Below are 27,609 nucleotides of genomic sequence, written 5' to 3'. Positions count from 1 at the left end.
GCAAAAGATTTTTCAGATAAGTGTCTACCGAATCCCTCCTCCCCCCCCCAAAAAAAAAAATCTGTCTACTACCCAGTGACGAAGATATTGATCTTGCAACTGTGAAATGCTTCCAAGTTTTGGGAGCCGAGTAAAATAATCTGGGGACTTTTGAGATTGTGGAGTGGGCTGAGATGTAATATTAGAAGCCGAACGAGGCTCAAAAATACGTAAGTTCGCCACTGTTATTGGATTGTTTTAAGTCATGAATGTTTACAACCTTTTTCTTTAGTTGATCAGAGTCGTTAATACATCCAATAAGTTGTTAATAGATTTTCAGTGTATATAATCATCTGTTTTAAATGTGAAGTGTTCTAGACTTAGCTGACAAATTAACGGTAGGTGATTAAATCAATTTACTTAAGTGTTTTGCTCAGAAGTAGCTCTCTCTATCTCTATTTTTGTGTCATCATTGATGTCTGCACATAGAGTACGAAGTAGTTGCACAGTCAACTCAACTATTTGATTGTATTCCTATCCTAATACAATCTTCATTTTATTGATTACTGTAGTAACTGAACTTTTCCTTCTATAGCTGTAAATATGTTTATGTTTAATAGTATCTATTTGTATCTTTAGTATCTCTATTCTATTCTATTCTATTCTATTAGAATTGCACAAAATATTGTATTCCCTGTAGCACATGCACAAACTTGTTGCATTGGTTGATTTAACGTTGATTTCCAACGCTAAACAAACGCCAATGTTCAATATTAAATTATCGTTGTATCACTGTTAATAGAACTTAAATTATGAGGTTTAAGAAAACGTCTACTTTAACAACGTTATATTTTGCTTTGTAGCTTGAGGCACTGAGTACGATTCGCGTACAGCTATCAAAACTTACTTGTGAAAGAGTTCTGATCACATTTACTTCCATTTAAGAAAGCAGAGACACAAGCAAAGCGAGGTTATATATGCGGGAATTTATTTCGGGAGAGGTACAAAGCTTCTGCGAGGGTACAAATTCAAGATGAGTATAATAAATTATATTAAAATTTGTAAAATTACCTTTAAAATTTAGACAAAATTTCCAAAAAAGGTGGCATTTCGAGCGTGTCCGGGCCCCCAGGACCACCCTCTGGGTACATTCCTGATCAACGCCTATTTCAGTCATTTTAGAATGTTCAGACATGATCTACGAGGTGCATTCACATACCTCGCGTGTGTCTTCCATTTAGTTCGTTGAAATATGCATCTTTTCGTGGCCGATAGTCGTCGAGGTATCTGAGGTGTTAGACTACTGACCATGGGTTATGAGTCCTGTTGAAGAGCCTGGGCATTTTTGTAACTTACCTTGATGTTTCTATGTGCGGGTACCTTCTGTCGAGCCTTCTGGTAGGAATCCTAAGGGTAAGAAAGATTTGATTTTAACTTTAGTGTCCCTATCAGCAACAAGGCTGTATGAGATGTGGACCTACAGCTTAACGTGGAATACGAACCACTTGAGTTCCCGCCGAGAATCGAAGTGTACATAAACGGAATTTTAATCCCTCCTCTTTCCGAAAATTATAATATTTCCGTATTAAGAAATGTATATAAAATCACGTTTGTCCAAGAAACTGTATAAGCTTGAGTGCTTAAACCCTTCACCCGTTGATGAAGGTCTGTGTACACCACTGATCATAACCACTATTCTACTACCAGGGTGCGAAAACATAACAGTCGATGTGTGTGGAGAAGGGGAGAGACAGAAGTGTTAAAAAAATCTCTTCCTGCTGGAATATGTCGACATAGAGGATTCACATATTTGAACATCCATGATTAGCAAACTATGTAAGATTAGGGATACCTTAATCACTAGTTCACCCATAAATTAGGCTCACATATGAAATATGGCTTTGTTAATTAGCTCTACATACGAATTACTGTAATTAATTTGCAAACTCCTAACAATAGTATGATTTTATTGACTCCCAGTAAGTTTTTAGTGAGGAAAAATTTTCTTTAAAAAAATGTTAAGTGAGGGAATTCCCTCTCACCTTTCCGAACATTTCGCACTTTGCATACTACGAGATCGTACCAGTTGAACTTGCAAGGAATGTATTAGTACTTATGACTAATTCGACAATAGATGTTATTTTAATTTCAAGAATTTATACGTGTATATCGACGATACTTAGGATTTAGGTTTCTGGGCTTTCGGCATTTATGACCATTTAGTCCATCACGTCCCTCGGCGAGCACACTATCCGGGGTAACGGAAGGAAGGAAGGGAGAAAGCCCCGTCATTAGCCTGGTGTGAATGATGGAAACCCAGGGAAACCTCATTCAGGATGACTGAAAAAGCTTTTTACACTTTTTCGACCGAGTGCCCTCACTGGGAATCGAACCCGGGACCGCTCGCATTACGCTACGCGGGGCCACACGCATATCGACGACAGTGCGACATGCTAGGACAAATCTTTCATTTAGGGCCCATTTAATTGAAAAGAAATTTGGCAAACCAGTTCTTCGCCTAGAGAGGTAATATTCTATTGATCTGAATGTAAAGAATTGCCAGTAGATAGGGTTTCATATTCAGCGTAGCAAAACAAGTATTTTTCCATCAAAACTATTTTGTTTTACATTGAAATGGATATAAAACGAAACTTTCAGTTTAATATTCCATCTCATGCCTTACAGTCTCTATCAAATGCATAATTAATGTAAGCGTATGACAATCGAAGAATTGGTGAAAGCAAATGGAAAACCCAGAGAAAACACACGGACACAATATTATTTACCACAAAGTAGAATGCGGGCATATTCCGTAACGGTTTGCGACAACGGAACACAAGATTTTCGATTTATTTTGTGATAATGAGCATAGCACTTATAATGGGGTTTGGTGTTCTGTTGCTGTACACAGAATTTTGCGAAGACTGTTACGGAGTAATCTCCATGGTCTGCTATTTAAGGACAGAGACATCTCATATCAGATATGGACATTATGCCATTAAGTCGCCGTAACCTTCTTAAAATTATTACAAGTAATGAGAGTTGATTGTAACAATAATTTAACCTAACTATTCGTTACTCGACTCCAGAAACAAACCGTCTGATTTTGACCCTTTGTACAAATAACAAGGCGACAATATGTAGACCTACCTGCAGAACCAGAAATTGACCTTATGAGCAACAGAGACGTGGATTCGATTACTGGTGGGAGATCGTGTGATACGAATCCGACGTTAAGCTGTTGGTCCACGTCTCATGTAACTGCACAGAACGCAAACCCCGAATCAACCAACCTATCGGTAGCAATAACCTGAGTTAAATGCTTGGGTAGAATATGGATCTCATGATGATAGAACTCAGTGGAATGCGAACCAAAGAAATCATCCAGTGCGTGGGTCAATTTGTTGAGAATTTGAAATTGTTTTCCCCAGAGATGTTTCCTCATGAACGTAACAGATAGTAATCTGGAAGTGCAATGTTCTCGGAATATAGGAATACATGAGCGTTTCTCAGACAAATCGGATAATGCGGTGACGGGGGATAATGCGGATTATGGGTGACGGGAGACATATGTGACTTCGCTTAGTCCTGTAGCAGAATATAAGCTGTGCGATACAAAGGCGCTGGCTCCACGGTTTTCGGTTTTTCAAGCATCTTCCAATGTGTGATAATGTGCACTTACATTAATCATATGGCCAGGTGGAAGCAGTTCGCGAGCGTGGTACGCCGAATAATCCAATGATGACTGCATTGTGGGTATCGAAAGAAATTACTTCTCATCGATCGCCTGTGAACACTGTCCAGAAATGGATCGTTGCCCAGATATGAGAACTAAGAAACACAGACATTTGCTTTTGTCACTTTCGGAGCCGCAGTCAACTTATATTGGATCTATCGTCAACTTCATATAGTTTATCAAGCAGGCGGATATGTTGGTAAATTGTATCTGTACTTAACTGAATGCTTGTTACTCCAATGTTTCACATGTTTCTCTACTATCTACCTCGTTGAGTATACAGGGTTTGTCCATGCATAAAGTAATAAGACTGGCTGCCGCGCGGCACTCTAGTCACCAGCACCATGCTACCCGATGGGGAGAGTTCTAAGCTAAGAAACGCACCGAATGGCAGTCATTTCCGAGCACTGACGCAGTCAGGATCACGCATGACACAAAAGCAGTTTTTGAGTTTTAGCCACAACAGAAAACGTGACAAATGTAGAATTCGCATTAAATTTTGCTTTTACATGGGCAAAACCACATGCTTGCGAGACGCTTGCCTTGGTCAAGGATCCAGGTTCAGTGAGTTCGAGAATGGATGGGAGACCTTTGAAGACCTGGACACCCTTCAACGAGTGGTTTGGACACAAATGTGGCCAAAGTGAAAAATCTGCACTCTGGCCGTTGTTTGAGTGTAAGATTAATTTCCGAAGGCCTCAACATGTGCAAAAGAACGGTTCACAAGATTATTTCTGAAAATCTTCCGTGATAAAAACTTAAAAACAGCTTTTGTGCCACGCGTAATCCTCACTGCGTCAGAGCTCGGACTTGTCTGCTGCCCGAGCCCAGTGCGTTGTTTAGTTTAGACCCCCAACATCACAAATCTCTGTCGAGGATCGCGATGCTGGCGACTGGAGCGCCGCGCAGCGGCCAGTCTCATTACTTTACGTACAAACCGTATATAGTTTGTGGGCGTTACATAGTGTGTCCTAGAGTGAGTCATCACCGTTCTTAAAATTGTCAAACCCTCAATTTGCTAATTTAAGACATTCCTACGGAACGCCTAGTATGTTTCACTTCCCATTTCACTATGTTTGTTTTCAGTTTAAACTTCAAAATCATACAGGCCCATATAACACTTTTTGGGTTTCCTGTGTTTCACCTGCTCTCACTGACGTTCCCATGTAACTGTAGCGGCCACAGCCAGCATGCTACAAGAGAAAGCACTCACTAACACGTTACCTTACTGTGTTTAGTTTCAGCTCGAAACAATATTTTAAAGGAGGATGTGGATCCGAAAGAACTTTTTGGTCAACTGATAGTAGGAAATGAGTTAAACACCATTAATTATACTTAAGTCAAAGAACTGAATTGGAACAGCACCAGCTTTACGCTTTGTATCAATATTTTTTTAACACGTTGATTTAAAACGGAAGGCTGTAAACTTTCGAGAAATAAAAAGACGATTGCCGTATCTTCTTTGGTTTTGAATTTATTGTCTTGCCAAATAGAGGAGATATTTTGTTTCTGCCTTGCCCGTTATATGGCAGTACACAATTAGCTTAGTATATGGCACTCTTAGGTAAAGTACCATGTTCTCACAAACATTCTGTCTTCTTAACAGCTTAACTAACAACAACTTGATATTTAATGGTCCAGCCATTGTATGTCTGTCCCGTTATGCTCAATCTAAACGCAAAATTATCCTCTCGAGCGTTGGAAAGTTTCTGTTATAAATTGTCATATTCATACAAGAAAATTATGGAAGAAAACACGGCATTTTTCAACGTTTTTATTGCGTGTAGGAATCAAATATATATATATATATATATATATATATATATATATTTCTCTGGTAAGGTGTTGTTTCTTCCTTTAGCAACGCCCGTTTTAATAGCTTGGAGCATTGCCATTAAATACACAATTACCTCAACGCAAGTATTACAGTGTTGCACTTGTTGTAATTAATAGCTTAATTTCATTACGCGACAGATGCATATACATTGCTAACCTAAGTAGTCTCTAGTTGTGTCTAAAACACACACAACTTCTTGCTTATTCTGTTGTTTCGTCCCGCTTTCACACTTCTTATGTATGTATGTATGTATGTATATATTTTATGTGCAGCTTGTTTTCCACAAGTACCAATGCTGTTGATTTATGTTTTTTGTAGCATGCTTAGAAAGAAAATGCTTTTGTTTTTGCAGACTGGATGCAGGAAGGAATGGAGTTTTTGGTTGATGGACTGAATCTTACGAAAGCAGGGAAAAAGAAATTAGAAAAACTTACGAAAATCAACATCCATTTACACGGTAAGCATATTTTACGATGCATTCAAAGATGGTCAACAGTAACATTTCAGTATAACAAAATTTTGAGGACTTCCGAAATTATGCTAAAACACTGGAGGAGTGACAATGTCTCAACATAAATATACCGAGAAAAAAGCTTATTAGACAAGAGGGAAATTAGGATATACTAAGTAATATGATTACAGTAATTACATTTGACAACAATTTGTTATTTCTGTTACCAAACTTTTGCATTGTATACATTTCTCTCTCTCTCTTTTTTTAAAATATATTTTATAATAAGAGAATTTATCTTGGCTACGAATTAGGATGTTATCCCGGTTTACGGAAACAATTTTTTTAAAATTTACAGTAGTAGTATCTAATGTTGTTTAGAAAGAGGAATATACAGGGTGTTTCAAAACAACATCGACAATGTTCGGAAGGTGATTCCTAACATCAAGATAAGATAAAAGGTATAGACCAACCTGGGTGCAGAAATCTGTCATTTCGGAATTATAAGCTGCCGAAAATATGAAAAAATAAACTTTAAGGTTAGTGTAAAGGGACAAGTTTTGCCGATAGATGTCACTACAGTGTTCATATCTCTCTTACGTATTTTTTTTTTTAACTTTTCACAAAAATTCACGATTTCTCTTACAAATTTCAACCAAGAGACATCAAATTTCTAGAGAAGGAACTTCATAATCTATCGAGGGCAACAATCCGTGCCGATTTTTTATCTAGAATTTTCTTCATTGTTGAAACAGGTCCATTGTTAAATGTTTGTATGTCAGTTTCAATAATCAATATATATGTTATAATCAATCCATTTTAACAACGAAGAAAATTCTAAATAAAAAATCGGCACTAATTGTTACCTTCGATAGGCTATGAAGTTCCTTCTCTAAAAATTTGATGTCTATTGGTTGAAATTTGTAAGAGAAATCGTGATTTTTCGTAAAGGTAAAAATACATAGAAGAAATAGGAAGACTGTAGTGACATCTATCAGCAAAATTTATCCGTTTAAACCAACCTTAAAAGTCCACATATCGAATACTACGGGACCTACCATAGTCCAGTGAAGACTTCACTTAGGAACTAATATGTGCGATATCCAAAAATACATACTTCAGAATCCTGTGGTACTCACGCAACAGATTTTATAGAGGGAGTTTGGGTACGGGCATATAATTTGAAGTACTTACCAACTCCGCCCATAAGAAATAATTGATAAAGTACCAAGAATGCATTTTCTGATGAAAGAAGTACGCATAACATAGGGTCTACATGCAGATTGATGCTTGTGTCTGTGAACTGTTGTAGCACGCGATTTAGTTCCTTATTTCTTACATTGGAAGATGCACAAAGTTTACTTAATGGAATAACACTAATTAGTTTCAATAACACCCTGGTCGACTTATCGCACAGATGTTTGAAAAATAGCTCCTACCACATAATCTGAATAATAAAATAATGTAATAGGAAGAATATTTATACAGTATTATAAAATTAAGTAAATTTCAGTCATATTTAAAAAAAATAAACTTTTATATGAGGCGTATAGTTTCTAAATCCGCCATCTCCTTCATAAAAGGTTTCGAGAAAAACAGGAAAAACTGATAACTCAGAGATTATGTGAGATAAAATTTTCTTTTTATAAATACTTTCCTGCTTTCTGGACATTCATTATAACTACCAAATGACAAAAAATCTCTCTCATCCCATTTCTCGGTTATTGCAGAAAGCAGTTTGGAGATGGCGGATTTTGGAAACAACTTTTGGAGATGGAGGACTTTGAAACAGACGTACTTAAGTTTCTTGGGGTTTATTTGCTTCCAAATCATTACTATTATAATTTCTGATAACTATTTCAGAACAGAACAGTAGATGGAGATAAACTGAATCTAAACAACGATATTAACTTGTTGGGTGACATTATAATGTGCACAAACAAGGAAAAAAATGAAGCTATAATCATAGTACGTTTGCTACATTTACGGGTCAAGTTCCGAAGTTCCCAGCCCGTTTAGAAATATCGTCTCCTAACATAACATAAGCTTACTTAACCTCACCTCACTAACCTAATCTAACCCATTGGGACCTAACCTAACCTAACATAGCCTGACATAACAGGATGGGAACTTCGGAATAAATGCCACCTTTACCAACAAGAAAAGGATTGAAAGTGATCTTTACACTGTTTTCATATATAGTTCTCATCAGAATCATGTTCGAAACACTGGCATTCAGCCTAATCCTCATCTACACTTTCTTCTGTTGAAGCAGTCAGTCTCTTTTCAGCATCAACATAAATGGCTAAGTTTGAACTAGCACGCCAATTCTCCCCGAAGTGTTTCGTTAGGAGCTGAACAACATCTTGCAACTTTTTTTCATTAACGTCGGTCTTCAATTCATAGCATAGAATAGAATAGAACCGAGATGATGGGGTTTACAAACACACTGCTGAGTGTAGATGGCGGCTTTTGAAGAATACCCTGAACTTTAAAGCAGTAATTGAGGGTGGAGGTGGCGACATTTCAAACAACTCTTTTCACCATCATGTAGGGCATGGAAAGGAATACCAGTAAATCTACTTACCTCATTTTTTTTGAAAATTGGAGATGGCGGATTTAGAAACTATACGCCTCATATATAAGTTAAAAGACAAAATTTTTATTCGTTTCGTTAAAATTTGGAAATCCATGAAAATATTTTTTAACACATTAAATAGGGAAAATAGAAGGGGTCTAAAAAAATAATTTCGGAATCCTGAACATTTCGTTTTACTGGCTTTTATTATAGCGATATTTTACTGTATTGCTTTGGCTTTATAGCAACAAACACTTGCATTGAGATTTCAGCTGGAAACAGGTAGGTGAAGTGGATGGAATGGTATTGTGATTAATCATTGATAATCAAAGAGTGGCAACAAGGAATTTTCTTGGATCTTGTTCTTGTTCCAGGAAAACAAACACATTGCCCTTAACAAGATTCAGTGAATGCTCCTAATTACGCTTTATTGATTTCTACCTGCGAATATGAATCTTCTTCAATTCCTTAATGTTCTAATGTAATTTTGATTCTACAACTCCTTATACGCTTCCCAAAAAAAAAAAAAAAAAAAAAAAAACCTTATACACGATCTGTTCTTAGAACCATATACTGTACACCGATGTAAATAAAACGATAAATCCATATTACTACACCACTTCCTACGTGACTAGACACTGTATTGCAGTGTTGAGTGTTCATAGATTTCCAAAAAGAAATTCTCACCAATGTCACAAAAAATTCCCTTTTTCAATTAAATTTTCCTTATGTTGTAATTGTGGTGGTTAGGCGCTCATTATATGCAGTGTTTCTTCCAGACCTGTTTTTGTGGGGGGGGGCAGTGTCCCCCCCGGAGCTCTGAGAGTGCCCCCCGGAGCAGACCAAAATAATACGTCTATAATATACTAATAAATAGAATAGTATCAGTAGTGCCTCCCCAGAATACTAAGTGTGCCCCTCCCCCGGAACATTGTTTCTGAAAGAAACAGTGATTATATATTAAGCCTAAAGATGGCGCAACAATCGTGAAATGAAATGATTGTATCATCCTTCCTTAGCATAAAAACAAAAGTAAAAGGTGCTGCTATTTATTGTTCGATTTTAGAAAGATATCCAGCGATGTCTACGAAAGCTCCACGGCAACGCTTCTGTGTACAGAGTCTCTGTTCTCTAAAGGATGGATGGAAATGAAGCTGTAATCCGCATCGGAATCCCAATATTTTCTTCTATTTTTTTCAAATAATCGATTAGTTACGTTCTTTCTTCTCGCTCTGTTTCCAGTTTTCCCTTTATGGCATTATGAAGGAAATTTCTTCGGAAGATGTGTCCAGTCCAATTGGTCTTCCTACGAAAGAGCATCCTTTTCTCTTCTGCTTGTTTAAAAAACATCTTCGTTTGTTACTTTCTCCGTCCATTTTATCTTCTTCATTTTCCTCCAACACTACATTTCGAAATTCTCTAAATAATTTTTCTGTAACTTCCATACTGTCCAAGTCTCTGAACCATACAATGCAATATTCCATATATAGCAATTGACCGGCTTCTTCCTTAATCCAATGTTAAGCCTGTTAGTAAGGAGTAACCCTTTCTTGTTGAATGCCTCTTTCGGAATTCTTGATGTGATCGCTTTGGTGCAGTAAGTGTCTGTCATCAAGAGACTTTCCAGATATCGATGAACCATCCACGTTGCATAGACGTACACCAATAGTTTAATCCAGTATTTCCCAACCGATATGTCGCGCATCCCCCAATGGAATGCGTCACGAATTATGAGAATTTAAATATAACTTTTATGCCATATAGGTTTATCAGTCTGGACTTCGAACAATACATTTTATTGTTACCATGAAGCTTTTACTAATAAATTAAAATGAATTTTGGGACAGACGCTTCAACGCTGCAACGGTAGGAACGATCTTCAATTCTACTATAACCTAACGTAAGTATGTCGTTATATGGTAGGCGTTCAGTAAAGTGTGTATTCAGACATGAAAGATTGGAAGGTAATGGTTGAATGAGAGATTTGAATCATGTGTACCCCTTCATGATCGAGTCGCTCACGCGCCTACACCCAGGTTTAGTTTCAAGTAGAATACTTGTCTCAGGTACAGGCCCGGCAAGAAAAATCAAGTCCCTGGTTTCGTCTTATATAGCCTCAACGCTGAAAGTGAACGTCAAATTTCAATGAACTAACCAAAAGGTACCCACACCCAGGGGGCGCACCCACGCAGGGGGTCCACTGTAACACTCCCCTCTTCACCACTTCTTTAAGGGTAATGTTATGTAGGTTTGTGAACACACTGTACTTGCCCAAGATAAATCGTGACGATAGTACAGCGTTGATGTTCTAGTTGTAAACGAATTAATGAATTCGTTGGCCCAGCCTGAAGATCACAGGACTCGTGTCAGAACGACAGGACCCCTCCTTGGAAGTTAAACATCAGCTTAAGCTTCGATCAATATTCGGAGAAGTAATGAAGATTTCCAACAAGATATTATTATTTCTAAATAACAAATTACACCAAATATTCCATATGAATTGTCTTTATTCAATTTGAGTTTATTCAATTGTTACCAATAGGCAGCCTAAAAACTGCTTATATATAGTTCAATAGTTAAATCCATGCACTCACTATATCCTGGTTCTACAGTCATAGGCTACAGGACATGCAAAACAAAAGCACGTAACATTGATATGCAATAGCGACTATAGAAAATCAGGAGCAAGATTCAATCAGTCAGAACACATACCAGGATTCGTAGTGACCAAATTGTAAACATCAACATTAATTAATTAACCATTCATTATCCATATCGTACGTAGAATTCAGCATTATTCATTTCACAATTATATTACTTTATTTATCACAAATTCATTGATCATCACAACGTCGTAAATCTAATAATTATCTTTGTTTCACAAATTGATATTTTGTCACTCGAATCAGGTGATAATTTATATTATGTTATTACGCTGAGTACCCCCGTCTTGCTTATGGTTAAAAGTAATTAGCTCTTAAGAGTAAGTGCAGAACCATGAAAGTGCATAAACAAATACGAACAAACAGCTTAGGCATGTAGGAAGCAAACAATTCTCATAAACATATTTTCATGTATAAAGTTTTTAATTAATTTAATCATATTGTATTTGCTGAATTTTGGATATCACGCGGCAGGTTGTATCGAATTTGGTTCTAGAGAGCGAAATTAACTATTCAGTGCCACATTATTTTCAGCATCAATTGATCTTCAACCAAATTATAACTTTCAACGGACTTCCTCTTTTATTACTAGTCTTTTACCTGGATTACACTTTAATTACAGATATTTATTTTGTTTCTTGTTATATTTAATATTAAATGTCCACATTTAGTAAGAATCACACTTAGCTTCATTAGCAAACTTTTTTTTTTCAATCAAATTTGTTCTTCTTCTTCATGCAACGTTAGCTTTTCAGGCGCAGAATTTTAAGTATTTATTTGCCACTAAACTGAATGATACATTTAATAATTAAGAATGATATTAAATAAATTATAATAATGTAATAAATAAATGACTATTTAGACATTAATAACACAAAGAAATTTTATATTTGTAATGCCATCAAGTAAGTTGATGGGGCATTACAATTTGCCGGTGGTGGCGAAAAATTTTATCAGAGGATAAAATTTTAAATTCAAATCACATCTGTTTACAACTTAATTTCTATATATTTCGATAACTATATAGGGTCCAAATCCACTTTATTTAATTTTCATAATTATTTCCCAAATAGCTTAAACGGGTTATATTTCAATTGCAGTATCATAAAAAATAATGAACAAAAAAAGAATGGAATGGTTATGGCACCAACAAATAGATTTGTTGCAGCTGCAACGAAGTTTCAATGATAACCTATATAAACTCCAATGATAACTTATATAAAATAAACGATAACACTAATTCAAGTCAATCATCAAATTCCAACATCAAGTGAGTTCCCATTTTCTTTTAACCTGTATCACGGAACATTTCTTTCTTTTCTGTCCTCTTTGTTTTGGATTCACAATTCTGAATCAAATCCCATCTTCGTTTTATCCATGTCTTATCTGGTGTTCGGGTCTCCAATCTTCTCAATTGCCTTTTTCTTCTTATGATTTTACGATGATCTTGAATCTTCTTTTTGCCGTAGGTTTGATATTGACCTGTCTTCCTTTCTTGATGTTTCAAATCTTTCTTTTCCACCTTAGCTTTCTTCCTCACTTCTTTCAAGTACTGATAGAGTCGTCTCATTTTAGTTGTCGATTGTCTTATCCCGGTCAGATATATTCCATTGGGCAGTTCTACATTGTATTTCTTTTTACTTCTTTTCCACAACAGATACTTATTGTTACTATAAATATAATTCAAGCAATCATTCGCTGTAATTACATTTGCTATTTTCTCAATTTCTTCTCGTCGAGACAGAGGCATTAGATAATCATGTAGTTGTTTATCTACGTATAACGGACAAACTTTCACTTTTTCATAAATCTCACACTTTGATATTTTCTTCTTTTTCTTTCTAAAGTACCCTTGTCTTCTGTCTTCTCTTAATTTCTTCCTTTCTTTACATATTTCCTTCTCTTGTGTGCTTTGAATTTCTTTCTTGTTCTATGTGAAAATTTTCTGTCTTTGCTTTCATTTAGTTTCTTTCTTGGTTTTCCGTTTCATTATTCTCTTCTTCATATTCCTTTTGTCAAAATCTGTTTCCTTCGACTTGCGTTCTTTTACTTCCTTTGTTTCCATTTCCTTTCGAGTGTCAACCTCTTTCTTTGTGAAGATGTCTTCGTCAAAATCCGTTTTCGTGTCACAATTCTCTACTTTAATATCAGTGTCTTGTTTTGATTTACTGTCAACTTTTTCTTCAAATTCTACTTCATTTTGTGTGGGTTTTCTGAAAGATTTTTCTATATGATCGTCGGTGTGCTTATGAATTTCTTCAATAACTCCCTGACTCTTCTGTGTTCGGGTCGTGCACAAGATCATATCTTTCTCCGTTTCCCTCATTTTTAAAGCTAGATTTGCATCTATTTGATCGACAGTTTGGTTCGCTTTTCCACTCCTGGTTTCACAATTTCCAAAGGATGTTACTTTCGGGATCACATCTATTTCAAATGTTGGTTTATCTTCACTTTCTTCCGCAAGAAATTTACTTTGTTTACGCTGGTGTTCTTTATCTATTTTCTGTGTCTCGACCTTTCCTAACTGATGCTCATTTACTAACAGTTGGAATTGCTGTGCTCCTTCATCAGTTCTATCAATTTCGACTTTCTCACCTTTCCCAGTGTCAGACTTATTATCATTTAACTCTTCCTCTGTAACCTTAACCAGCTTCTGAAACTCTTCTCTCATTCCTTTGTTGAACTCTTGAGTCTCTTTCTTAATTTCTTCTGTACATTTTTGTCTTTCCTGTGTGGAACTTTGTACGTCATGCCGTATTTGACGAAGTTCTCTCAGTATTCTGTCAAATTTTTCTTCTAGAGTATCTTTTTTATTCTCTTTAGATTCTCTTTTGTCATTGTACTCTTCGTCATTTTGTTTTACGTTCTTTTGCACTTCATCATTATATCTTAATTCATTTAGTACTTTACAATCTTGTTTTCTACAGCAATTTACACAACACCAAGCAGTAGTAGACATACTTAAAATATCATACATATCGATATTAACACACTTCCAATGGTATAATAACTTACAATTATAACATACAATGGAGCCCACTATCTTTCTAGATTTCTCCAACGACATCATATACTCACTACAACAACCGTATCTATTGCTGTCTTTCACTTCATGGTTAATGTTCGTACTTTTATTTCGTTTTTCTTTCATTTCAATTTTTTCAGTTTTCGCCCCTTCGAACCTTCGATAAAGGCACCGTACCGCGTGTCGTTACTTCTCTTCTATTAGTACTGTAAACATCCAAAAACAGTTCCTCGCCCAACTGACATACAGTTCTTCATCCTGGCTGGGTCGCCAATTGTAACACTCCCCTCTTCACCACTTCTTTAAGGGTAATGTTATGTAGGTTTGTGAACACACTGTACTTGCCCAAGATAAATCGTGACGATAGTACAGCGTTGATGTTCTAGTTGTAAACGAATTAATGAATTCGTTGGCCCAGCCTGAAGATCACAGGACTCGTGTCAGAACGACAGGACCCCTCCTTGGAAGTTAAACATCAGCTTAAGCTTCGATCAATATTCGGAGAAGTAATGAAGATTTCCAACAAGATATTATTATTTCTAAATAACAAATTACACCAAATATTCCATATGAATTGTCTTTATTCAATTTGAGTTTATTCAATTGTTACCAATAGGCAGCCTAAAAACTGCTTATATATAGTTCAATAGTTAAATCCATGCACTCACTATATCCTGGTTCTACAGTCATAGGCTACAGGACATGCAAAACAAAAGCACGTAACATTGATATGCAATAGCGACTATAGAAAATCAGGAGCAAGATTCAATCAGTCAGAACACATACCAGGATTCGTAGTGACCAAATTGTAAACATCAACATTAATTAATTAACCATTCATTATCCATATCGTACGTAGAATTCAGCATTATTCATTTCACAATTATATTACTTTATTTATCACAAATTCATTGATCATCACAACGTCGTAAATCTAATAATTATCTTTGTTTCACAAATTGATATTTTGTCACTCGAATCAGGTGATAATTTATATTATGTTATTACGCTGAGTACCCCCGTCTTGCTTATGGTTAAAAGTAATTAGCTCTTAAGAGTAAGTGCAGAACCATGAAAGTGCATAAACAAATACGAACAAACAGCTTAGGCATGTAGGAAGCAAACAATTCTCATAAACATATTTTCATGTATAAAGTTTTTAATTAATTTAATCATATTGTATTTGCTGAATTTTGGATATCACGCGGCAGGTTGTATCGAATTTGGTTCTAGAGAGCGAAATTAACTATTCAGTGCCACATTATTTTCAGCATCAATTGATCTTCAACCAAATTACAACTTTCAACGGACTTCCTCTTTTATTACTAGTCTTTTACCTGGATTACACTTTAATTACAGATATTTATTTTGTTTCTTGTTATATTTAATATTAAATGTCCACATTTAGTAAGAATCACACTTAGCTTCATTAGCAAACTTTTTTTTTCAATCAAATTTGTTCTTCTTCTTCATGCAACGTTAGCTTTTCAGGCGCAGAATTTTAAGTATTTATTTGCCACTAAACTGAATGATACATTTAATAATTAAGAATGATATTAAATAAATTATAATAATGTAATAAATAAATGACTATTTAGACATTAATAACACAAAGAAATTTTATATTTGTAATGCCATCAAGTAAGTTGATGGGGCATTACACCACCGAGTTCGGATCTCCCCACCACCACCAAAACTTCGTAACTCGACTAATATTTGTACATTTTCTTAACACAACTATAGTTGTTTATCAAAGAAATGATTGATGTAGGGTAAAGATTTGATTTTACGCCTACTTAGAGCTACTTTTAAGGGCTTCAAACTCTGGGATGGTTTTTATTTATATATAAAAAATAAGAAAGTTGTGATGCTCCAGCTTTCGCTTTTACATCACAATTTTCAGGTCACTGATGTTTAATAGTGCTTATGTATATTTGACCTGCACAGTTATGTTTATTATTTGTGTTTCAATGTTATTTGTTAGTTTAAATATATTTTGTATTAGTTGAGGTAATCTGAACCTGCACCGAAGGTTACAGAATAGTGATTGGCAGTGCGAAATAATTTTGGTGCCAATGTATATTTGTTAAAAAGAAGAAGAAATTGTAATTATTACGATAATATATGTGAAATCTCCGACAAGAAAAGAAATTTAACAACTCAATTTTCAATCAAATTTCCTGGATTTTGAGAAGTTTCTTGCAGACAGAAAACGAACAAAACTGTGAATAATTAAAGTAAAATTACTTTAGTATTTGTTGATATAAATAGAAGTGATAATGATGCATGAGTAACTAAGCATCTCCGGCAGGATTATCCTGCTACAGCTAAATTCTCCCAAATGTTCTGCATAATGTGTTAAATCATGTTGAAGCCAAATCTAAATTCTTGTGTAAAATCAGTTATCAAATCTGGAACTTTTAATTGTGTTTTAGTAATCCAAATATTAAAATTTCGATAATTACTTCATTAAATGCGTAGATGTTTGTGTCCGACGTTACTCATAGTTTATGTGTAATGATCGTTAAGGTAATTGATAACAGGAGAATCAACAGCCAATATTGTGGATCGATGGTACGACTTTAATGTGGATTTTAATGAATTTTTTGAAGAAATGAGGATGAGTTTAATTGCTTGGTGCGATTTTATAGCCATAAATGAGGTATGAAAGGCGACGGTTTTTGAATAAGTATAAAATAAAATAATAAATATTTGATATGAAATAAATAAATAAATAATGGAGCTACGTATGAAGAAATGAATACATAAATAAGAGAATCATAGAAGTGAGTAAATAAATAATCTAAATAATATATATTAGGCTACAATCTAACCAGCGCAATTATAATTCATGATTAATTACAAAGACTAGCTGAATAATCCACTGTTTCTATTATTTGATTTCTACAATATATATTATGGTCTTAAAGCCATCCACTGTATGATACAGCCGGATTCTCCTGGAGTATTTTACTATCTAAACAGTTGTAATCAACGAGAGAAGTCCAATAAAATCAAATCAACTATTGTCACGACCAGCATTTTAGCAAATTGAAGATCGATTATGATAATGCAATTATACCATCATATGTAAAATCTTCGTTAACGCAAAGAATAATTTGTTTGTTGTTATTGATTATTTGACACTTCTATTTTGAACAAAATATAAACCATAAAAATTAGAATCCAGTTGTTGTTTACATGTTTAAGTAGTGTTTGTGCAGAAATAGATGTTTTCTTATACTACAATTTTAAATCTATTACCTTCATATGCAAAGGTCTGGAAAATCTTAGGTTACGTCGACTCTCTGGGGTAAGGTCAACTCGTTCAACGAATCTGGATGCGTTGAAGTATATCTTTCTAGAATAATGTTTCTAGTGGCGACTCAAGGGCTTTAATAAGTGTCACCTATCGCCGGTCATAATGATCACTATCGATAGCGTGGCATTACAAATTCAATTACAACCGTTGCGTGAACAAAAGGGAGCAATACAAAATGGCGACCCATTTCAGGATATGTGAAAGAGGAACACCGTAGCCCTGAGATACGACGATAAGAAGAGAGACTTGCTAGGAAGTGATAAATAATGCAGTAACAATGCTGAAGTGAACTATTGGGAGGATAAAGCTGTTAAGGAAATCCTAAGGGGTTATGAATTTAATTGATTGTGATGTAATGACGCTAAGAACTGAAATGAATATTAAAGTGAATAGTGCCAACTACCATAAACTTTCTACGTGCGATAAGAACATTGTAACAGATACTCTTAATAATAGTGGTAATACCACTCATGAACGAATAAGTGAATCAAGTTATGGTGAGCAAGCCGAAAATGAGAAACAGAGTAATGAGAAGGTGCAATCAGGTAGTGAGGAAAAAAGAGAATATGAGCAAAAGAGTATAGACGTGGAGGAACTCGGAACTTCATCTAAACAGACTAAACAAATAATAGGGATTGAAGAAAAAATTGACATAATATTAAGAGAATTACTCCAATTAAAGTGCGAATTGCAAGTTTCCACTAAAGAGATGATAAAGGAAGCAAGTGAATTCCGGAGAGAAATGAGAAAGGAATTTAGACAACTATATACTTTCCCGTCAAAGGTAGTCGAAGAAATCCAATCTGGAATGAAAGAAATGGGAGTCAAAGAAGACGAAATGGAAGGACGTGGGAAAGATGATAACAAAGAAATGGAACCCAAAGAAGCCGAAATCGAAGAATGTGGCAAAGAAGATAAAATAGAGAATTATCAAAAAACCACACCTGTGACTAAAAACGAATGTGAAATGAATAAAATAGGTCAAATACCAGGAAAGGAATATGTAATGGAAGAAAAATCCAAAGAAAATTACTCGTCCAATACTGAACTGAAACAGAGAGATCACGATAGTGCATCTACAGGTATCAAATATACATATGGTTTTCCCAAGTTTCAGATAACGAGAAATTCTAGGATTCTTTTTGTCTGGAAAAGAAGGAAAAAGAAATGTATCAGAAAGATGATCAATGGAAGAAAGGACACACGGAGACGACTATCTACCAATCAGATTCTGAAAATTCATGAATTTTGGAAGGAAGTGAAAAAGAAACATATGTATAAGCATATGAGATTTTGGAAGGAGTCCAAAATGCATACAAAACAACAGAGATTAAGAAAATCAAAAATAAGGAAGAGAAAAAAGAAAGAATCAAGAAAAAATGTAGAAATGAAGCGAAAAGAGAAAACAAGGATGGAAGAAATGGAGAAGCTTTGTATCGCAGAGTATTGGAATAAACAGAAAATGGTAAGAAAGAAAAAGAAGAAGTTAAAGACATACGAAGAAGCAAACCTAAACTTTCGAAAAAAAAAAAGATTCATTCAAACATAATGAAGTTTTGAATTTGTGTAAATACTAATTAAATTTGGTGGATATGTGTATAATATTGTAAATATATCTGTAAATAATGAATTTAAAATTTATCATTGCAAAATCTTGGACTCTATATAGTAGTGAAACTAAGCAGAAATAGTGCTGTGATGAGATGTTATGTGTTTGTTCATATTTATGAAATGTGAGTTCAAATAACTTACTCACGTAAAATTTTATCGACAGATAAAATTTTTTTGGCAGCGGCGGAAAACTGTGATGCTCCAGCTTTCGCTTTTACATCACAATTTTCAGGTCACTGATGTTTAATAGTGCTTATGTATATTTGACCTGCACAGTTATGTTTATTATTTGTGTTTCAATGTTATTTGTTAGTTTAAATATATTTTGTATTAGTTGAGGTAATCTGAACCTGCACCGAAGGTTACAGAATAGTGATTGGCAGTGCGAAATAATTTTGGTGCCAATGTATATTTGTTAAAAAGAAGAAGAAATTGTAATTATTACGATAATATATGTGAAATCTCCGACAAGAAAAGAAATTTAACAACTCAATTTTCAATCAAATTTCCTGGATTTTGAGAAGTTTCTTGCAGACAGAAAACGAACAAAACTGTGAATAATTAAAGTAAAATTACTTTAGTATTTGTTGATATAAATAGAAGTGATAATGATGCATGAGTAACTAAGCATCTCCGGCAGGATTATCCTGCCACAGCTAAATTCTCCCAAATGTTCTGCATAATGTGTTAAATCATGTTGAAGCCAAATCTAAATTCTTGTGTAAAATCAGTTATCAAATCTGGAACTTTTAATTGTGTTTTAGTAATCCAAATATTAAAATTTCGATAATTACTTCATTAAATGCGTAGATGTTTGTGTCCGACGTTACTCATAGTTTATGTGTAATGATCGTTAAGGTAATTGATAACAGGAGAATCAACAGCCAATATTGTGGATCGATGGTACGACTTTAATGTGGATTTTAATGAATTTTTTGAAGAAATGAGGATGAGTTTAATTGCTTGGTGCGATTTTATAGCCATAAATGAGGTATGAAAGGCGACGGTTTTTGAATAAGTATAAAATAAAATAATAAATATTTGATATGAAATAAATAAATAAATAATGGAGCTACGTATGAAGAAATGAATACATAAATAAGAGAATCATAGAAGTGAGTAAATAAATAATCTAAATAATATATATTAGGCTACAATCTAACCAGCGCAATTATAATTCATGATTAATTACAAAGACTAGCTGAATAATCCACTGTTTCTATTATTTGATTTCTACAATACTATCTAAACAGTTGTAATCAACGAGAGAAGTCCAATAAAATCAAATCAACTATTGTCACGACCAGCATTTTAGCAAATTGAAGATCGATTATGATAATGCAATTATACCATCATATGTAAAATCTTCGTTAACGCAAAGAATAATTTGTTTGTTGTTATTGATTATTTGACACTTCTATTTTGAACAAAATATAAACCATAAAAATTAGAATCCAGTTGTTGTTTACATGTTTAAGTAGTGTTTGTGCAGAAATAGATGTTTTCTTATACTACAATTTTAAATCTATTACCTTCATATGCAAAGGTCTGGAAAATCTTAGGTTACGTCGACTCTCTGGGGTAAGGTCAACTCGTTCAACGAATCTGGATGCGTTGAAGTATATCTTTCTAGAATAATGTTTCTAGTGGCGACTCAAGGGCTTTAATAAGTGTCACCTATCGCCGGTCATAATGATCACTATCGATAGCGTGGCATTACAAATTCAATTACAACCGTTGCGTGAACAAAAGGGAGCAATACAAAGTTTTCTCTTCTGGGGGGGGCGATCGCCCCCCTGGATCCGCCACTAATTGGACCCCTTCCAACAAAAATTTCTGAGTGCTCTCCTGCCACATCTAGGATCGAATCCAGTACCACGCATACTGAAAAGCACGTGACGTAATCGTGTGACATTTTGGAAGGTTGCTTCAACTTAATCGAAAACTATAAAAAAAAAAAAAAAGTAATAGCTAATAACAGCGGCAATGATGAACCCTTTTTCTAGGTTGTTGAGTTTGAAGGACAGTTGAAGGCATAAAGTCCATCACATGACAAGTTTTTACATAAAACATAGGCCATTGTTAAAGAACTTGAGTTGCACAACGGAAATTCCATTTCTGATTACATTTTTTTCTTCTTTTTTGTTGTTTCCTACCGGAAGAAGCGATTGTCAACGAGTTCCTTCCTGGTCATTCAGGCAGGATTCACGCGACACAAACACTGCACGTTTCCATCAGCACGTAATAAAGCTCCCAGCGTTCAAGTATTGGGAATTAAATCGTATCTTGACAGTATTATAAAGCCTAAAAGCTCTTGACTGTTATTAGTCCACCAGCGAACGAGTGCGGGCGGCCGATGTTGGAACTAAAATACAAACAACAGTGTTTCTAACCGGATCACTTGTAATTAATCTATCACAGTTGTTTTTGCCCTGTTCATAATAAACCACTTCACGCGTATGTTCAAGTTAAGACAAACACAATTTCAAAAGTTATGGAAGTTATTTTCAGAACATTTTAAGGAACTGAAAAAAAAAAAAAAAGTACATACACCCTCCATATTAATATGACAATAACTTGCGAATAAACTAACCTCAGTGTTGTACAAAGGAACACTGAGAACTTCGTAGCATTAGAGTGTAAGGAATTCCTTATTCATCTGTTAACGAAACCTCGAAGTTCATCTTTGTGAATCAAAGTTATACTTTGGCAACTGCGCTTTCATTGTTTAAAGCAAGTTCTATTGTGTAGTTTTGAGATAAGGCGTCTTCGAAATTGCTACCAATTTGGACCATGTGATCGATCGATTGACAGTACCTTCAGTAACAAATTTGCATTGAGATCATTTTCGGATGTGCTGCAAAAAACTGGTGAGAGAGAAACTGATAATCTAACCGCCTCCGAAGGAGATTTGGATCCGCCCCTAATTAAGAAGGTAGATAAAGATAACTTTCTCTGATATCTAACCTGTCATTATTTAGCATGGTTTGGTAATTTAAAAATCCAGTATTCTACCATATTTTGAAAAAAAAAATATTTAAAAGAAATAAACCCAATGTTACATTGAGGCGGTAGGGGAGCGATTAAAATTTAAAGTGGGGAGCCTGACAATTGATTTCTTATAGCTCGTGAAATTCAGAAAAAATGAATTTCATATTAAAAAAGAAATACAAAATACATTTTCAGGGCAACTCTTACATTCATTATGTTATTATAAAGTTAATGGGGGTAACTCTTACATTCATTATGTTATTATAAAGTTAATGGAACTTTTGAAATTAATTAGAGTGAATAGATATGTATTTAAGTAACAAAACCACTTGCGTAAATTTTTCAAAATATCAAGTTAGAAGAACGAAGTTTGTCTTCCACTGCTATCTCATTGCTCAAACATACCGGCGATGAAACAATTGGCCGGAAATCTACGTAGCACATTTTAGTACTTACACTTGAAATAAAAATACAGCTGTTTAAAGACGATTGATTACCTTTGTCTTTGAATTTCATATATGCACACAGGATTTGTTAAACCAGACCGTACATCTGATATGTTTGAACTATATGCAACTTATGCTCACGGGCTAAACTCAGTCTTCTGAAGTCAATCGACAAATGATTACGTATTACAGACACAAAGACAACACTAGGCTCCCAAGTTTCAAAATTATATTCTGTATGAAAACAGATAATAGAATTAATTCTTTGTCACAAGAGACCTAGGGTCTGAAAGAAATTCAGAGGGAGTTCAAAGGGAATTTCTTTACTCATAAATAAAAGTTGTGAATTTATTGTGTATTGAACCAATGATATTTATGCTTACATTACCCATACGTTGATGTTTTATCGATACTTTTATTTCACATTTACCAAAAGGCTGGATTACGATTATAATCCTAAAAGAAAGATACATTGTAATCAGGTTTTACAAGGCAATCCCGAAAGACAAGCTATCCAATTCCGTAGCCCTTTAAAAATTAAGGAAAATTTCTTCTTCACTTCCTTTTCCCCCAAAGGGTTCACATTAATCGAAACAATGAAATGAAATTTCTTTAGTTTAACGTCCCATGATTATGCTCTTTATCCTAGAGGAGACAGATGATTAATGAAAGTGAAACATTGTAAAATTAATTGTTGAGCTCTCACAGAACCACGTACAACAAAGACACATGCGCTAGCCAATAGACCAACGGAGAGAACTTCCACAGTTCTCGAGTGGAAACGTATCGGAATTCTTTCTTGGCTACAACTCAAGAAAATAATTTAGTTGTCAATTGATAGACCTACATTAAAACAAATACAAGCATCGCGAGCCTTAACTTGATTTAAACTTACAGTTACAAGATATTGCGCAAGTATCTAAGCTACCAACCCATAATTAATATTTTAGTCATTACATCTTATTACTGAGTTTTACAGGTTTGTACTGTTTTATAATGAAATCAAATAAAACGTAATCAATTTTTTTAATATATATATAATCTGCTTAATACACGGTAGAAACTCACTTGTATGCTATCTTGTTCTTAAATTGTTAATTTCCATGCATATGCCATTATCCACAATACATCTGCATTACTGCAGGAATAACCATTACTGCATTCAATAACAACTATATAATTTATGGAGTTCTTTATTAAGCGAAACAGATTAGGCTACTTATAACATGTAAAGTGCAACTTTTGAAAATCGTTGGATACACTGCAGAGTGACGCTCTCCGTTCCCCTGTCCCACCGTGCTTACCTAGAAACTGATGTAAACACTACACTAGCGCCCTCCACGAAAAACCGCACTAATATCCTGGTCAGGTAATACACCAGCCATACACTGACGTATTTTTCAGCCGTAGCCATAAAATTTCATGCGCTAGTCTTGTTAGCAGCTGTCAATACGTTAGTGTATGGGACCTGGCGTACGTTTACGTACCGAATTTTTATACGCTTGAAAAGTCTGGCTGCTTTTAACTTCGAGCGTAAATACGGCGCGTAAAAACGGCTCAGATGAAAGGGTTTTCGAGCAGCAGGTGGTCTCTTGCCCTTTCCACGGCCTTCTCCCTGGTCTGGTCTTATTGTTTTCAGAAGAGAAAACCTGTTCTTGAGTTGTCCTCGCGAATCGTTGCTGAGGTTTGCTGGTAGACTCACCAGAAATCTTCATTCCAATCTAGTTTCAGTCTTTCTATACAATACATGATTTCGGCTAAATTAATATTTTCTATTGCACAAAACGAGATATTATTTCCTAATTAAAATTCACATGGTGGCTATATGATCAGCGTAAGCTTCTCCGGTGCAGGACATCCTGTTCGATTCTCGGCAGAAGCTCACGCAGTTTGGATCTCACTTCTCATATAGCCTCGCTGTCTGAGAGGTCGCTAAATTCAAACCATATCCAATCGAACATGATGTCTTGCGACTACGAATTTAACATTAAATTTAATATTTGACAATTAGCCCCCCCCATACACAGAGAGGTCAAGATGGTTATAAAAACGAAGTCACACCTTTAGAGTTGCTCATATTCTGATATTAAAAAAAGAAGTATAACATGACTTTTAATAGCATGTGACCAATTCTCGCCAAACTAAAAATGTCATGCTATTTAGAAAAGAGAGAGAAAGCAAGAGAAGGGAAAGAAGGTTAGGGCAACCAGCAGTAGAGTACGCAGGAATTTATTTCGGGAGCAGTCCAAACTCAATATGAGGGTATTTTATATTAAAATTCCTAAAATTGTCCCTAAAATTAGGCTAAATTTACACAAAAGTCGAAATTTCGAGGGGGGGGGGGTTCGGACCCCCAGGACCCACCCCCTGCGTACGTCCCTGGCAACCAACATAAAATGTTACTTCCAGACATACTTTCTCGTTCACTTGGTTCTCTTCGGTCGAATATGAATAAAAATGTCCCCAGTAGCAAAGATAAATTACATTTCACTCTTATGAAGAACACTCCTTCACCAAATAATGTTCAAATTCAGCTTTCTGATATTTTGTTTTGTCCCACGCTACCCGTACAATATTTTTGAAAGAAATCACTACCAGCATAGATGCTACAGGTACCTACTAGGTATATTTAAGAATAGAAAGTAATAATCCTGACCTTCAACAAGTTATTATCTCGATATCTGCTTGATAAAACAGCAAAAAATTGCGTTTGACTATCGAAATTCGGTGAAAATTTTTTGCTATTTCGACCATCTGCTGCTTGTTATTTTAAGTACCTTCTCAATTTTACAAGAACTTGTAACAAAATAGGTTCAGAAAGTCACTATTTTTTTCCCGTGATCTTAACATTACTCATGAAAAAGAAAATGTGAAAAACCGCAATACATGGCCTAATGTTTCTTTCTTTGTGAATTATTTCAAACCTCAGATTGTACATATATTTAAATTTAATAGACCTAATAATCCTATTTCACCATTAATGCTCACATACTAAGTCTAAATAGCACAATCATTGTACTGCTCGCTTTAGTGTGCTTGCTTTTCAGCCTAAAAGTTCAAGTTCAATCCAGGGTACAGCTATGTTGAATATTTTTCAACATTTTATTATATCTCGTCATGATGGGGACTGTGCCAACACTTATTTGAAAAGACAGAACATACCTAACGCCAAAATTGAAATGGCACCCATTTGAAGGAAATATGATTACACTCATAATAGTTCATGTTAACTCGTAGTATGCCATTAAAGCATTTCTGAACCTTTGTGGTGTGCTTACTATCAATTCTTCCCAGATAAACGTTAACTTAAGGTCTATTATCACAAAATATTAAATAACAATGAATATCTGACATTTAAATAATTTCTTTCACGAACAACTCAATCATTTTACTGAGCTCCTCTGTGACTAAACGGTTAGCATACGTGTCTTTGGCGTGAGAGACCCGGATTTGCTTCCCGGTGGGAGTTCATGTGGTTCGGATTCCACGTTAATCAGTAGGTCTCGTCTCATATAGCCTCGCTGGTGAAAGGGACGTTAAACTCAAAATCAACTCAACTTAATCGTTTTACTATCTTTATAAGTAGCACGTCCATCCTGTCAGGAGAATTTATATAATAATTGACTTAACAGTGTACTATTTTCTTCTTACTTAATAGTGTATTATTTTAGTGTCATTTTCACTACTAGAGCTTCGAAATTAATTGATATTTACTTGTTTTCAGTTTCGTATAACATACAAGTTTGTTTACATTTTTCTTTTTACTTTCAGCTTAATTCATTATAACTACGCTTTCTTACAGTGAAATATGCCTTATGTAATGAATATAAGAACTATGAGTATTAAAAACATACAATACGACGGGCTCGTTACACTGAGAGAAATGAAAATTTAAAATAAAACAAATTGTTTATTTTCTGAACCAGTAAATGGAAACTCTTCCGACATAGATTGCTTCAAATCATTGGTTCATAAGTAGTGAAACAAATGTAATAATAATAATAATAATAATAATAATAATAATAATAATAATAATAATAATAATAATAATAATAATAATAATAATAATAATAATAATAAAAATTTAAACGAACGAATGGATTTGGTTCAAAGTGTCTTTAATTAGTTAACAGTTTAAACTTCATTTGAAAAAGAAATCTGAACTAAGATTGGGTAGCTCAGTTAATTTTAATAAGCTGTTGGATGTTTGTACCAACATGTAGTGAAATTTAAACAAACCAGTCGTTCAGAATAGTTTGACTTTGTTTGAAAATAACCTAACCTGAGTTGAATTGGAGAATAGAGTGTTGTGAATAGCTAATGTTTGGACCGAATTTGACTAAGTTCGAAATTAAATAAATTAAGGTCTATATTGTGGTAAAGCTTCGTGATAATATGCCAAATATCATAGCTACGCCAAATTCATGAAACAGCTATAATCATTTGTAACAACTCCACATTTTATTATTTGCAGTTTCTTATGTTCCCATAACATACGCGTGCAAACCTTTTTTTTAAAAGACAAATTTAATATTTAGTATACTAAATAACTATAATAATTTTAATCAAGTATTAAATTTATCTTACTTTCCGTAATCAATTGTAGTTGCGCAAAAACACAGATCTATTTGATTGCAATGGAAAGAACCAGTGACGGCAATTGGGTATGAACACTAAAAAGGGGGACAAAACACTACTAATAGTAAGGCGGCATGTAATTAGGTTATAGTGTAAAGCCAAAAAAGTGGGGGCAGCAATTACCTTCATACCCCTAATCGCCGATGGACATCACATTTGTTAATAATATTCCTAATTTAAGTGAATTTTAAGACTTTGTTGAGGAATAATTTTAGTAGTATTTAATTAGATCTATACGCTTTTATTTGAATCACTTCACTTCAGATTTACAATTAGTTTCATTATATTTTCATTAACTGTTAATCATCCAACGATGCGTTCAAACGTAGAAT

At 34.6% G+C, this 27,609-nt stretch overlaps 1 protein-coding gene across 3 annotated transcripts in view; it reads left to right on the top strand.

The window, feature by feature from the left end:
* wake (ankyrin repeat and fibronectin type III domain containing protein wide awake) overlaps positions 1 to 27,609 on the top strand; it is an 865,293-nt gene that overhangs the window by 769,208 nt on the left and 68,476 nt on the right. For all 3 annotated transcript variants that reach the window (XM_081732239.1, XM_081732238.1, XM_081732240.1), the window contains one exon: positions 5,905 to 6,009. In XM_081732239.1, the coding sequence (XP_081588365.1) occupies positions 5,905 to 6,009 (105 nt within the window). The remainder of the gene's footprint in view (positions 1 to 5,904; positions 6,010 to 27,609) is intronic.

The sequence above is a fragment of the Thermobia domestica genome, chromosome 11 (assembly GCF_964235325.1).
Source record: "Thermobia domestica chromosome 11, izTheDome1.hap1.1, whole genome shotgun sequence".
Classification (NCBI taxonomy): domain Eukaryota; kingdom Metazoa; phylum Arthropoda; class Insecta; order Zygentoma; family Lepismatidae; genus Thermobia; species Thermobia domestica.
Note: the sequence above shows the minus strand (reverse complement) of the source record. Positions and strands in the feature narration are given on the sequence as shown.